The following is a 14,636-nucleotide window of genomic DNA, read 5'->3' as shown; positions in this document are numbered from 1 at the left end:
GTCCATGTGCATGACCTCAGTGTTTGGTTGCTTGCTGCACACATATTTATTTAGTAGGTTTATTCTGACTCACTTGCCAAAAGTTTGTCAATTCACTTTGTGGCTTTTTTAGTCCGTCTCATAATTTTTATAACGAAGTAAAAGTTTGACTAGTTGAGTTCATAAAGAGTTGCACAATCATGTGATGTTTTCAGAGTTATTAAACATGTTTTATGCTCTTTATGAGAATAAAAACGCACTAATTTGTTCATTACGATTTCATTTTAGTGTTGCCCAGTGAGCACTATCCAGAAGAATACATAAGCGCATTGGTTTCAATATGCCAAGCCTTCGGTTTCTGCACCAGGACATCTTGATTTCTCGATGGGAAAAGTGCAGACTAAACTGCAGTCAGCAAAGCGGTATTATTTGCTGTCCAATGTCAGGGTAACAGCATTAGTGTAAGTGTAAGGGCACCATTAAAAGCGCGGTAAGAGTACTCTCGATTATCGTAACATGCAAGCGATGCCCTGAATCTGTGTGCGAATTTATATCACCGGGTTTTATTTGGATATCGTAAGCTCGATAGATCACGTTCGCCCACAACAATTTTTATCATTCTTTTTGATTTCCCTTCAACGTCATGTAAAGAGTAAGTTAAGATTCAGAAGCTTGGATATTATTGAAATATAGTAGCAGAGTGCTTTTATTAGGCTGCACAGAAATCAGTGCTGCCTAATACTCATACCGTATCCCTTAAGGCACAATTACAAAGGCAAGCTAGTATTTATTGAATAAATGAATCATTCTTCAATGCCTCCATTAATCGAGAAACTTCTGAAGAACATCAATGAGCTTTTCTTCTCTTTTGGCTGCTTCTTTGTGAAGCTTCAACTGCTCATTTTAAAGCTCGAGCTCTCGTGCTTTACATTCCGGCCACATACCCCGAAACATCTTTTGTTCTTTCACCATTTCTATTATAGCCAACTCATGGCTGGCTCGTGTCTTTTTTTTTATGTAGCTGGCTGCGCCACAGTTTCTCCAGCTTCCACTGGTGCCAATTCACTGGATTGTGAGGGGCTTTGCACAGCAGGTGTAGCTGTCTCTGCCGGTCTTGTTGCTGCAGCTCGATCCAAATTGGCAGTGCTTGAGGCAGCGGTAGCACTTCAAGATTCTTGAATGTCTGTCACCAGCTGCACTTCGGCCTCACTGCCAAGAAGCTCTTTCAGTTCATCCCCTGTTTCCATACTGTGTATAATCTGTGGAAAGTAACATACGTTTTAACAGTAGTGTTACTAAATTGGACACACATTGGAGACACCATTCGTTGCAACTTGCAGCAGTGCTCAGGGGAATGTACATGCTGACGAAGCAGTAGACAGAAATACACAATTACGCATATAAAGAATGTAAACACTGTAACTTTATGTGTGTTATTGTGTCCGCTTGTGCAATGCTTTTCGAACTTATCGCGGCTCACAAAGTTACCGTTCGGCGCATATTAGGTAGATACCGACCTGTGAAACGGGGAGGCTTTCGCAGTTGCTTTCAACAGCAGGCGTGGCGTCATTTCCAGGCAGAGACCCAAGGAAGCGGTGTATTCACCAATAAAATAGCCACGTCACCACACCAGTACCTGTAGTTTTATTTTTAAAATGATCTGTAATAAACGAAAGTGCAAGCTTACTAGCAGTGAAGGAAGTAAGTCGAACGATACTCTGGGCTTGTGTACGACAACATATTATGGCACCAGGCTTTGAACAGCAGCATAGTTAGGTTGAATTGTTGCGCATACTGAACGTGATAATGAAATTCAACAAGAGTATGCAATGGAAAGACGACTGTATCAATTTACACAGAGCCCATTCTTGGTAGTCGCACTATGAAGATAAAAAATCCGTGGTACACAAGGTATCTCCAGGGTTGATGTTTTCACAAATGGACCTGTCTTCTGTGAGGGCTTTAATTCTCGAGGACAAGCCCGTTTGGTATACAGTTGGCTTCTGGAACACCGTGTCCTCCGAGATTTTTTGTTTTTTTTCATTGCTTCAAAATTTCATCTCCAGCTGAACTTGCACAATAAAGGCGCCTAAGAGAGGCCACGAGGACGAGCTATTTAATCCAAGATATAGCCCTGGAAAGGCAATACAGTCAACGCGGGTACAAGTTTGTTTAAAATAACCCCGAAATATGCATAGCGAGTGTTTTTATTCAGAACATCTCGCCAAATCACACCGAAATGCTCGTAAGAGCACAGCTTCTTCGCACCGTTTTCCGCGAACAACATTTGGTTGGTGGCAGCATTCACATGAACGGCGTAAGCTTTTAGGCAGAACACAGGCAGAATATTCAACTCAAAATGCTCACCTGTACTTGTTTCGCAAACTTTCGATCTTAGTGTGTACCTAGGATCGCGTCCTCACGATGCCCTACCTGGCCAGCGCTTCTGTGATGACAGAGTAAATTTTCCCATTCCGTTTGGTCCACGAAAGCCTGAGAGGTGTTCTTCCCAGGGCGTGGCCAAAGTCAGCGTCTCCTCTTGGGTCCAGCTCGCAAGCTCATCGGAACATGCCATCTCTTCCTTTATTTCTTCTTTGTTTGATTAAGGCGAAGTGACGCGTGCGGGTTGGCCGAAGATCGGCAAGTAAAGAATGAAAACAGACAAAGAAAAGCAAGAAAAGTGATCTCGATGGCGATTAAAATACCAGTGTTGCTTGCTTTTTTGCTTAAGTTCCGCTAAGTGTAGTTTGCGTTTGAATATTTTATTTTCACCGTATTACGTTACAAGCGTTTTTTTTTTTAGAGTTTAGTGCAAATAAAAGACGGGAAAATCTTTTTTAGCTGAATATGATTTGTTTTATATACTTCAAGGTATATCACACTTCACGAGCTGTGCCATCAAGAATATGCATTTCTCAGTCAACTGAGTTCTGGCGAAGGCATTTGGTGGCGATTGGCATTCGGAGGATTGCCATTTCGTTCGCCCGTGTGGCACCGCGCGAATGGCAATAAATCTGAAGGCATTCGGAGGTAAATGCTGTTTCCTCTGCCAGTGAGGCACGGGTATAACTGAGTGAAGCTTTCTTTACGATGCCGTTACTTTGCGCGGAAATTCAACACCTATTTAACTGTCGGAGCATATACGAATGCCTGTGGGAACAGACTTAAGAATATTCGTCAGTGTTTCGCAGTAAGTGTGAGGCACACGCTCTAAGCCAAGAAAAAAAAAGAACATCTGCTTGCGTGAGCGTTCTTTGTGCAGCAACAATTTAGCATAAAAATGTTTTTTTTTTCAAATCACGCTATTTTTCTGTACAATATAACGAGCATACTGTCTGATATGAAAGGATGCAAAACAATTATTGCACTATTTCTGTTTTACGTACCTCGTTTCTTGTTTAGGTGTCGAAATTGAATACTGAAGAAGTAACTTACATGGAAAATTATTGACCGATCCCCCTGTGTGGGTATGCGCTGTGTTTGAGCCACATCATCCTCATCATTTGTTATAATGGGTAAGCTTTCCTTTCGGTGTTCTCCCGAAATATTTCTTGCATACTTCAGCGCCTAATCGAGTTTTAGTCATTCCAACTGTTCAATCAGACTGTTACATCAGCAGTCGTGACGATCTTAGGGCCAGACATTATCGGAAATACTAAATTGATAAATTATACTTGCCAGAGTTGTGACATAATTATTAAGCACGCCGTTATAGAGGTCTTGAGAAACTTCGGCCACCTGGGACTATTTCACATGGTACTAAATCTATGTACGCCGGCCTCTAGTATTTCACCTCCAGTCAAAATGTGACGGCTGTGGTCAATCAAAGCAGCGTCCATTTGACCAACAGCCGAGCATCGTCACAAATGTAGCCCCATGGCGGTCTGTCAAAGATTATCGGAGCACTGAAATAGTTGTGTCTTGTGTAAACTTGAAACATTTTAGTGAAAGCAGGAAGCGTTGCACATTACGGTGTTCCTAGGATTCGTGAAAGCACGGAAATTAAATACAATTTCATTTCTTCTTTGAGAGTGGCCAAATGCTTTTTAAACGTAAAGGAGATGCAAGTAGAATAGCTATATGGCTAGGTAAAATTTGATAAAAACGGAGAAACAAAAAACGCATGATCAAGACAGGTGTAATTGATTTATGCCGTAGTTACAAAAAATGAATAAACCAGTACTGCTTGAGGCGATCAGACTGAACTGTCTGTTCCTAATAGCTACTGAGAAGTGTTGGGTGGCCTTTAATTTTAATTTTGTCGCATGTGAACGAAGGAGTGAAAATTCCGGGGCAAATGGATTTCATGGAAATATTTTGGGTGCTGTATTTGTTTTTTATGTGTCCCCACCCAAGAACACTAACTACTGCACCGGAAACATTTAATTTTCCTGATGCGTATTCCACAAATGCATTTGATTTCAAGGTACTTTCTGGAGTCCTCCACTACGGCGTCTCTCGTATTCATATCACAGTGTTAGGATGCAAAACCTCAGATATTACTAATATAACTGGATATAACTGAAGAACCATTTTCGAGTGTTATTATTTGAGCAGTGCAGGTGAAAATTGTAGTCTTCATTTCATTAAGTAGCATGAGTATCCTCCCAGGTATGTATTAACACAAAATGTTCTATGCTAACTCGTTCAGGCTTCATTTTTTGCCCAAATAAATATCATTCTGAGGTGATGCCAAGCAATGAGCAACTGCTTGAATTTTATTTAATTAATCCAGGATTATTCAGGGTAGAATATTTTTCAGGTGATAGGACGGCTGAAGACAAACAGGTCTCTATAGGTAATGTGTCTTTAGTTGACGCATAATATTGCCAAGAGTGCCATGAGGTATTCGCAGCTTATTATATTGGCCGTCACAAATATTGTTTCTTTTCTGTTTTGCACAGGAAAGCATCAAAGGTACGCGTTTTGACACAGAGTAATTCTGGCTAATGTCTTGGTGAAATCGGTTCGAACTTGTGACTAAGCTTTGCCCCACAACGTTTAAAAACACTGAATAGCACGAAGTAAAAATGAGGTTCACTGCTACGCGCATGTCACGCAATTCAGGCTACGGAATGATAACGTAAACGAGTTTGCATGCCTCGCTAAGTTCAACGTTCAAGAGGAAAGGCTGCTTCTTTCCAGCTAATAATTATAAATACATAAAATATCAACTTTACAGGTGTCTTCCTAGATGTACACTTAAAGCATAGCAAAGAAAATCAAGCTTACTGTGTATGCACAACGAATTAACTTCATTTTTAGAACAGCGTAATGACAGCACAATCTATAAAGCGATACAGATGCCAATCCTCAATTAAAAAATTGTATGATCTGTAAAGCTTGCGTTCCTGACTTTGCGTGCTATTGTATGACAGAAGTAATAAGACTAGCTCGGCTCTTTTTACGACTTCAAAACAGCTGCTCCCCTAACATAACTTATCTCTCCACTTGTTTTGCCAAGTTCAAAAGAATGCACCCAAGGCCAATAAACGCACCACGCTGAGTAATTCCAGAAGATACCCAGGGACATCATTCTACAATGAAGGGTCTTTGATACAACGCCACAAAAAAAAAAAGAGGTGTAGCCTTCTTTAGATTTGCGTTCATCGTTTCTTTCACTAAAGCTTTAGCACTGGTTGCCTAAGATATTTGGTCTCCCTGTGGCGAAATCAACTCACCTTGTAACTCGAGTATGGAGAAGTGAGACGAGGGAACAAGGAAGTTGACGGAGCCTATCTGTCTTTCAGGCATGTGGTAGACTGGCTCAACAGCATTGGCTGCCTTATGGTTTCTGGATTGTGTGGTTTAGCCTACTCAGCTTTTTTCGCAGGTAAGAGTGCCACTCATGATACCGTATGAGCTACCACCTTCTCTCAGTCATGTTAATGTCTTCTACAGGCAAACATGAGCTGACAATTCAATCGCTGAACAATACCAATGTGAATGAACGTGGCTTGGTAAAGCTTTGTGCAATGTTATTTGAGGATGGTCTTGGAAACTTGGACCAAATTGAGATGTAATAATATAATTTATCAAACAAATAACACATACCTTCTGTATAGCAAGATCATATTTCAAATTGTAGGGGAAACATGGAGAGTGAACTTTTTTTTTCTTGTACCTTGCGAGGGCATGAAGAAAACGTCTCGATGTGGTTAATTATAGAATAAATTATTTTGAATAAATCATGAGTCAAAAAAAGTTCAGGACAGGAAAAAGCTTCATTTTCTTGACTGCTGATCTTTTTTCGCCTCAGGTTGTGTCGTAACCTTTCTGGTGGAGCATAAGTGAAGTAGCCCAACAGCTTCTCCGTCTCATTAGAGGCAAGATGTAATGCAACTGTTACCTTTTGCATTCCTAAGAACATTGCACTCCTAAGAAAGGGGCGTTCGACATCCACTCGAATAATGCCCTCGGGCTTCTTCATTTGGCTTTAATTATGCAAGGAGCACGTTTACGTGCCACAGGTCTTCATGAAGGACCCTTGCGCAGAATGCATGGTGACTTGCTTATGCTAGGGCAGTGTTCAAGCAGCGTTTCATCTAATTAAGGCTGGATGCACTACTTACGGTTCAACAAAGGACAAGTTAAAGCAATATAAAAGCTATAAAGGTGATGAGGGAATGTTGCAGCTGTTAAATTTCCGTCGTAGCCATACGCCGTGTTTAGACATTCGAAAGCCTTCATTGAAAGAAATAAAAAGTGAAACGCGATACATCTCTGTCAATATTTGAGCGCCTATTTCGTCATTTTTATGCGCGCTCCCATATGCTATGTAGGAAACGCAAAAAAAGGATTGCTGTTTTTTTTAACAATCCGATTTTCGTCAGCGGGACGCATTCGATTCTTCCTTCTGCAGCGAAAAATGCGTCCCGCATTACGCGCAGTAATAATCAAAACGTTAATTTCATTCTGTCTCAGCTAAGCCTATGTAAGCTCGAGAAATAATGCTTTCGAAGTGATTTTAAAACAATGTCAGTAAAGTGTGAGAACACCTTTGAATTTTTTTTTCAAATTTTAGGTGAGTTTGTCACCTTTTTTTCCTCGTTCAGATAAAAAAAAACTATCGCTCCATTTATCGACAAACTTTTTTGTTGTAGTTTTTTGTTCTTGGGTCTTTAGCTCTCAGTAATCAATTCTTTTTGTAAATTTGTGAACTATTTCTACACGCAAGTTTATCAAAGCAGAGACCTCTACGAAATATCGCGGTTCTTTTTCAAGCCTATGTAATTGTCATGAATGGTGCGTAGGCACATTTGCGTTAGTATCTGACAACCCTTGAAAAGTGGGGAGATTTTAATTACGACTACTATCAGTACTCGATCATTTCTACAGCATAAGGGAGGACACGAAAATTTACGAGAAATGGTCAGTGTGTGCTGCGAAGTGAGTTTTACAGGAACGGAACCCAATCCTGATTGATTGATATGTGGGGTATAACGTCCCAAAACCACCATATGATTATGAGAGACGCCGTAGTGGAGGGCTCCGGAAACTTCGATCACCTGGGGTTTTCAACGTGCGCCCAAATCTGAGCACACAGGCCTGCAACATTTCCGCCTCCATCGGAAATGCAGCCGCCGCTGCCGGAATTCAAACTCGCGACCTGCGGGTCAGCAGCCGAGTACCTTAGCCACTAGACCAGCGCGGCGGGGAACCCAATCGTCTACAAAACTCTTATAATTGGAGTACATTTAGTAAATTCCCAAGTGCGTTCAGCGAAAGCCTGTTGCCAATCGACTCACTATGTGATGTCTTCGTTCTTTATTTATGGTTTTACACCCTCTCGGGAATCACGTCATTGCTGAGTGAGTATAAGGGGGAGAGGCCACTGCTGGTACTGTTTCAGGGCATGGACGAATGGCAGATGGACACCGTGAGTATGAGACATTAAAGGCTTCCGCCTTAAAATGCATCTGGGTGCTTCTGCTGAACTGGTGAAGTGCTCTCCTAAAGTGCTTGTCCCGGCCGTTTGATTAGATATAACCGGTGGTTTGATCGCAAGGTGGTGCCTTTATGAGTAAGAAGAAGATAGTTTTCCCACTTTGTTTCTCTATTGAACAAACCTGACTTTAACTCTTTTACGAATATTTATTTGTGGTTTCTTAGTAGATACCACAGCTGGATTTTGTGCCATTGTCTCAAGAACATAGCCGAATCAAGGAAGGTTGGTGCGGCTATCGTACACAGAGCTCTTGGCCTCATGGAAGTGAAGCAGTTTTGAATTCGTTCCTAATTATTTTTCGTTTGTTTTTCCCATTTGTCCTATTAGGCAGTGTGTCTGGCGATTTTACACACGGTGCCCTTCACAGCGGTAAGGTTGTTTTACGATAGTGATAATTGCAAGAAGTTCAGTATGCAGTACCTCAGTGACATATGAACAAATGAGGTGCCCCGCTGCCCTCAGTGGCCTCACGCGTGCTGCTACCCGCAAGCGATGTTCCTCTCTTATACCTGCGTCCTTATTGAGCAAGGGCCCCCATGCCTTTTGATTGCAATGCCACTTGAAGGAAAGCTTGAGACGCATTTTTGCGTCCGTGCTGGCGTAGCTGTGCCTATTCGTAAAAAGTGTGAAAACGATAACGTCGCCCCCCCCCCTTCTGTGTTTTGTGTGCGAGTAAAAGCGTGCAAGAGCTAGCGATGCTTGCGGCTCAAGCAAAAAAATCGGTTCCAAATCTGCATGTTACACCAAAAATGTAGTCGAAACGTCTTGCGTCTGGAGAGAGTGAACAAAACGTTTATTTGATGTTATGCACGAGAAAATCAGTGAATGGTATTTTGGAGGCGCTGCGTTAGAGTGCCCGAGCGTGTAGTGGAGGCGAACTAGCGCGTCTAGGCACGTTAGACAAAAGCGCCATCTGGCAGTTATCTTCGAAAACGAAGGCGTGCAGCCCGCGGAGAAAGATGCGCGCCAGTCTCGGAGGTGAGAAGGTGTAGAACGCAAAGTGACGGGCAGGTGCCACCACCATGACGTCGTAGCAAAGTGTTGGAAACACGTTTCTGAGCAACGCGTTGCACTCTCAGTGCAGCGCGATAAACGCTACATTCAGTAGAGTTACTTGCGTGTGTCTCCTCCACTATAAAGGCAGACATACAAAACTTTGAAGTGTTGTTATGGTGCCTCAGATATGCGCAATAATAGCTTTCTTAATTGACAATCGCACAACTATGAATGCTAAACCTTGAGCAATATCGGTGGGCGCTGCGAATAGGGTTGTCCGTTTGGTGCCGTTTGAGGTCACGTTAGGGCAAGCAAACAGACAAATCTACAGACAGACAGACCAAAAATTTTTCGTCCGAGAGACTATCGTCTTTAAAAGGAAACCTTGCCGGGGCGCTCGACAGGCAACTGACGGGTGCCGGAGCGGCACTCCAACGGGAACCGCTGTACATTTAAACGTGGATGCAGTTGCATGCGCCATGACTTTGTGTTGACAGGGGTCAGCCGACGGCGCTTTCGATTTCACGTTTTGTGTTGACTGCACTCTGTTCACTTTGAAACGATAGACAGCACAGTGAGCGCTTGACCATTGCAGCAGCACTGTTTCCTTACGTCAGCGTTTTGTTGAGCTGCGTCAGGTCGGATGCCAAAAAAGCACGCGGCCAGGAAGTTTGATATGCCATACCACTTTGTAGATATCACAAAATTGCAATGCTGCTGTGGTGAAACTCATTTTTCTCCAAGACAGCCCACCACAATGTCCACTTCTTCACCATTCTTTTCTCGCGTTTTGATGAGCACTCGCACGTACTGAAACCCCTAGGTACACACTCTCGAAGTCAACGAGTACCCTCGTGTTATATGCAGTGCGAGCTGATACTCAGAATCTTCTAGCAGAATGCGTGAACAATCACACCTCTGACAATGTGACGCGAGTGCAAAATGAGTCTCTTTTATTTTCATCTGTTTTCCCGCTCTGCTACATTGTGAAACACCTTAGGAAAATTATAAAGTAATATGACATATTACATTTGATATGTTTATGGTATTTATACAGTAATATGCCATAGGTTACACTTGATTCTTGCAAGTAGAACCATTTTGGCATAATTTTCAGCGAGTAGTCTTGTGTCGACTATGCGCCCAGATTTTCTGTTTAGCTGTGTGCGGTGAGTAATCGTTCGAAGCTTGATAGTTTTATGAGACGGGCTGTCCGCCACGCACCTATGAAAAAAAGTGCCTGAAAAGTTTTGTCTCTTGTGCAACTGCGGCGACTCTATGTTAATGTGCTCAAATTATTGTGCACCTTTTTATTGAATGACTACAATGTTGTTTCTTCAAAAGTCCCAGTTACAGCAGGAATGTTCGTAGGAACTACACCTCCTGCCTCAGCGGTCCACGAAAGCAGTGCTAATAACAGCACCACCGACTACGCCCACCGGTACCATCCGGTTCCTGATATGTCGAAGTCGAGGTATCCAGGTGAGTTGGACAAAGCGACAAAAAAAAAAAAAAACTCATCGAGATGTGGCAAGTGCCTAATCAAGTGCGTTCAACTTACATAAGTGCAGTATATAGGAACCAGAAATACTAAGTAACACCAAGGCGGTATCTTGCCTAATGTAAGATATAGAAACCATGCATGAAAAATATTACCACTGTTCAATTTTCCGTCATTTGAGTGTATAATAACCATTCAAACCGTATATATGTTCATATCACCAGCAACAAAAGCCCATATTAGACACACATTTCCAGTGATATCTCGTTATGGGCTATGAACTCATGAAAAAGATTTCTGACCAACTTTTTCTCATGGGAAAGCAGTTAGGCTAGCTTTCCAAAACATGCCTACCTCTGATTCCGTCTGTACATGTCAGAAAACAATTGCCATGCACTTTATAAGGAGGGATTTGGCGAAGGAAAGATTTGTTTTGCAGTTGCGACTACCGAAAGAGGCCGCACTATGCGCTATGCGAATTTCACCAGCGCTGGCACACATTGTCTTTAGCTTGCAACTTGCCTCGAAAGCTTACGCAATGCCCACGAAATACAGGTGGGGCACTGTACGATCCAAGAAGGCACCCTTAGAAGGTTCAAACCGCTTGGTAGTATATGTATAGGTAAGATGTGTGGACGTATGGTCCCTGCCACTTTCACCAGATGTTCATGAGCTACACTGAAATGTAGAGTGCTCAGCACTCATGTCTATAACGATGGAGCATCGGGCGCGGAACAGCACGAGCGGCATCTGCCGTCGCAAATACGTCAGCGGCTGCAATGTTGTGCGTGTCCTGCAGTTCCCGCCCTTATTTATCTCCGCGGCCACGGTGACTTCTTTGGCCACGTCAAAGTGCTGTCAACGTTATAAAACCATAATAAATAAAAAAGAGGAAACCAGCGATTGCACGGATAGGCGGCTTTTATATTCTCGCTTCGTAATATCATAACACGACAGTTTTACTTCGTCTTTTTTTCTTACTTTTTGTTTTTTCGCTAAATTGTTCAGAGTGCTTTCGACGATAACAGCGGTTGTTGCAGCTGCGATTGTGATAAACATGAATTAGTAATGCAAGGCACGCACATCACTGGTGCCACGCATGCTCAGATGTGGCGTATTTGCGGCTCATATGTTGCTCGTGCTGTTTCGCGCACGGTGCTCCGTCATTATATATACACGTGACTTGAGCCCTGTACATTATGCCAAGATGATTTCCGAAACCATGGGAGTTCGCCACCCGATTAATTGCCGCGGTGGGAAATGTTATCTTTCAGCTCCGTTGCGTAGCATGAACGATGCTTATCGAAATGCTGTGCGTGCTACAGAAAACAGCTTGAACTAGATTTGACCGATGAACTGAATGGCACTTCGCGATCGTGTGTACCTTACCGGCCTGACGAACGAGGCGCAGTAGTAGGCTGCTAGTGAGTAGCGCCATCGCTGCGGCACGGGACCGCATGTTTAACGTAGTGATGTTCAGCAGACATATTACGCCGTAGTCATTACTTGCACTGTCAGGAACATGCAGTTGCTTCTTTAGCGAAACACAAGAATTTACCATCCAATTAAGTAGCGCTTGTGTCACAGCCAATGCGGAGACTCCAGCCATGCGCCATTCACTGCAATTGAACATTGCAGGTTCAATCAGTGAAATAGAAATGTGAATATCGGATAGAATACCCACGTGCGCTTTTCTCAACTTCAAAATAGCGAAAATTCGTCGAAGAACAACGCTGTTCAGATGTTACCGGTAGTACAGGAGAAGTTAGCAGATAGGCGCAGATTGTAGCCGTATATAGCTGCACGTTTCATCGCTCTAACCATTTCACTTCTCGGGACGAGCTCGAGCGTGTTGGCTCATGCGGCGCTTCATAATATCTACAGTTATTGCACTGCGCGCAATTCACAAACACACACACACACACACACACACACACACACACACACACACACACACACACACACACACACACACACACACACACACACACACACACACACACACACACACACACACACACACGCGCGCACACGCACACGCACACACACTACGCTGTTATTTTGACTTCGCTTTGAAAAATATGATACATTAGTTTCAATCAAAGTGACTTACGAGCGTGCAAATCATAGACGCGTGAGAGTACGTGAAGTGCACACTCGCTTCTCGTCACTTATCAGCTGCTCGTCGATTATCACTCTAGGTGCGTTCACAGCCTTATACGTTCAGCAAAAAATCTTCGTTGTCAAGATGATTTCTTTCAAATTCAGTGCTTAAAGCAACCCGAGGAATTCCCTCCGCCGAACGACATCGACGATGCTAACACTGCGTCATCACGTTTATCTGGGCGCGAAGAACATTTCGCCAATTTTGCTCTGAAACCTGTCAACAAGCAAATCGCTTGCAGTATAGGCTGCCATCTATCAACTGTACAAAAACAAGTGTTGTAGTACTGGCCATTTGAGATTGCTCAGTTAGAGAAGAACAAATAGTGAGCCCATGCGAGTTTCTGCTAACAAGTTTATAGAATTTATGCACTGCTACAAGGTAGTAAAATAGGTTTATTTACATCTGTAAAGGCGAGGCGATAACGTATAACTAACCTACGTGGTTACAGAGAACCTCGCGAAGCCGATATGTGTACTCTACGGGCTATCATGAAAAGCGTGTGTTGCAACGTATTTTCATGATAACCTCGCGTTTTGCTAGAACGAATAAGATTTATCGCATCATGAAGGGCACAGTTTGTTCACTGACGCTAAAGACGTGCAAAGTGGCAGTGTTCGTTTCTAGCTAACGCGCTAACAATGAGGCTAGCACAGCCGAACAAGGAAGCATCTGCCTATAATGACCATTTTTGACAGCATGCTCACGAATTCCGCTTGACGGTGCGATAGTCTATATTACCTGTATATAACGAGCCTACGAATACTAAACCTTCCCCACCCTTACATACGTACCAACAACCGGCTTTTTTCTCCGCATGATGAAGTGAGAAATGATATCTGGTTGCCCTCGCTATAACACTAATTTTCAGCCTCAAAAGTACTACGTAAAAAAATGTAATTTAAAACAAATATCGAAAACCTGTTTGTTTCAATTTTTTTTGCTGGAGCAGATGCCTGTTAATTATGTGACAAATTGCGTAAGAAGGAAAGGCAGGTGGCGAGAAAACGTCAAGGTCCCGCACCAATTAGCTGGGCGTGTAGGTTTCAGGGTTGTTTTTTTTTATGTCCAAATGAATTTTTGCATGATGTTTTAGTTTCGCACTTCTGGCTCTGCAAACTGCGCCATTTCGCCATTTCAGGTCGTTTGGTGCTCTTTTATGACACTTGCAAGATGTAGCAGTTCAACGCTTTCAGCTACTTAAGACACTCTATTCTACCATTTCACGTGTTTTGCTGCCATTTGATGTCGTTTGCATAATAAAATAAGAGGCCACTGTGTTCCATGAGAGCTGCCGACTTCGAAGTCATGTAGTGCGAAGCGATGTCACAATAAGAGCACGAGGGATTTCATTGACCTACGCGGGTATACAAGACTAGAGGCATGGCGTGGTGCCACGCATGGCTTCAAAAAAAAATGTTGGCCCTGCTGGGTACATTTGGCTTGCCCAATGCTTTATTAACGAATTGCATTAAATGACACCAGAAGGGCGTGCTTGCGGTCATTCAATACGTCACTGACGACATTTTCTAAAATGATACTTGACTATTCTACATGCTCCAAAATACTAGTGCAGTACTAACTCAACTTACGAAGTAGTCGATATTGCTCTGTGCAGGGAAACTTATGCGCTTCAGGAACCTATTTATATAGCACCATAGTAAACGCAACTGTTTCTTTTGAAGGTGACTCCCTGAAAGATGTGGGCCATGTACTTCCCCAGTAGTGTTTACGGAACGGAGTTCCGGGAACTAGTTCCTTTTCGGAGGAACGAAAGAACGCCACCGTTGCATTTAGGATTGGTGAAACTGTAACCGAAGCCCGTTTACTTATAGGAATGGCAGACGGAACGGCATTCTTTTTGTAAACGTTCCTCTGCATTAAATAGGTTCACGAAGGCAGGTCATAAATAACGTGGTAGATTGGTCACTGCGTGAGGTGCGCAATCTGGTTCTCCGTTTAGGGCGGCTTCCGGGAGTGGAAGGACGTGCGCGATGCCGAGACTAATCATGCGTGGGAAGAACATCTCATTACTTTTTCTATTAGTA

The 14,636-nt window shown here is 43.0% G+C and overlaps 1 protein-coding gene and 1 long non-coding RNA gene across 5 annotated transcripts in view; one reads left to right on the top strand and one right to left on the bottom strand.

The window, feature by feature from the left end:
• Positions 1-104: 104 nt before the first annotated feature.
• On the bottom strand, positions 105-2,563 carry LOC142818000 (uncharacterized). Its single transcript, XR_012895473.1, has 3 exons — positions 2,347-2,563; positions 1,497-1,639; positions 105-1,238 (listed from the first exon to the last, which is right to left on the bottom strand). It is a non-coding gene; the product is annotated as an uncharacterized LOC142818000 (long non-coding RNA).
• A 33-nt stretch (positions 2,564-2,596) lies between these two features.
• Positions 2,597-14,636, top strand: part of LOC142817997 (uncharacterized) — an 88,526-nt gene continuing 76,486 nt past the window's right edge. Inside the window, exons 1-4 of one of the 4 annotated variants that reach the window (XM_075896137.1) lie at positions 2,597-3,009; positions 3,382-3,494; positions 5,730-5,812; positions 10,268-10,405. In XM_075896137.1, coding sequence (XP_075752252.1) covers positions 5,767-5,812; positions 10,268-10,405 — 184 coding nt within the window. In that variant the 5' untranslated portion in view covers positions 2,597-3,009; positions 3,382-3,494; positions 5,730-5,766. The other 3 variants (XM_075896138.1, XM_075896139.1, XM_075896140.1) reach the window with 3 other exon arrangements.

Source organism: Rhipicephalus microplus, chromosome 5 (genome assembly GCF_043290135.1).
Source record: "Rhipicephalus microplus isolate Deutch F79 chromosome 5, USDA_Rmic, whole genome shotgun sequence".
Lineage (NCBI taxonomy): Eukaryota > Metazoa > Arthropoda > Arachnida > Ixodida > Ixodidae > Rhipicephalus > Rhipicephalus microplus.
The sequence above is the reverse complement of the archived record's forward strand: the minus strand, read 5'-3'. Positions and strand labels throughout refer to the sequence as shown.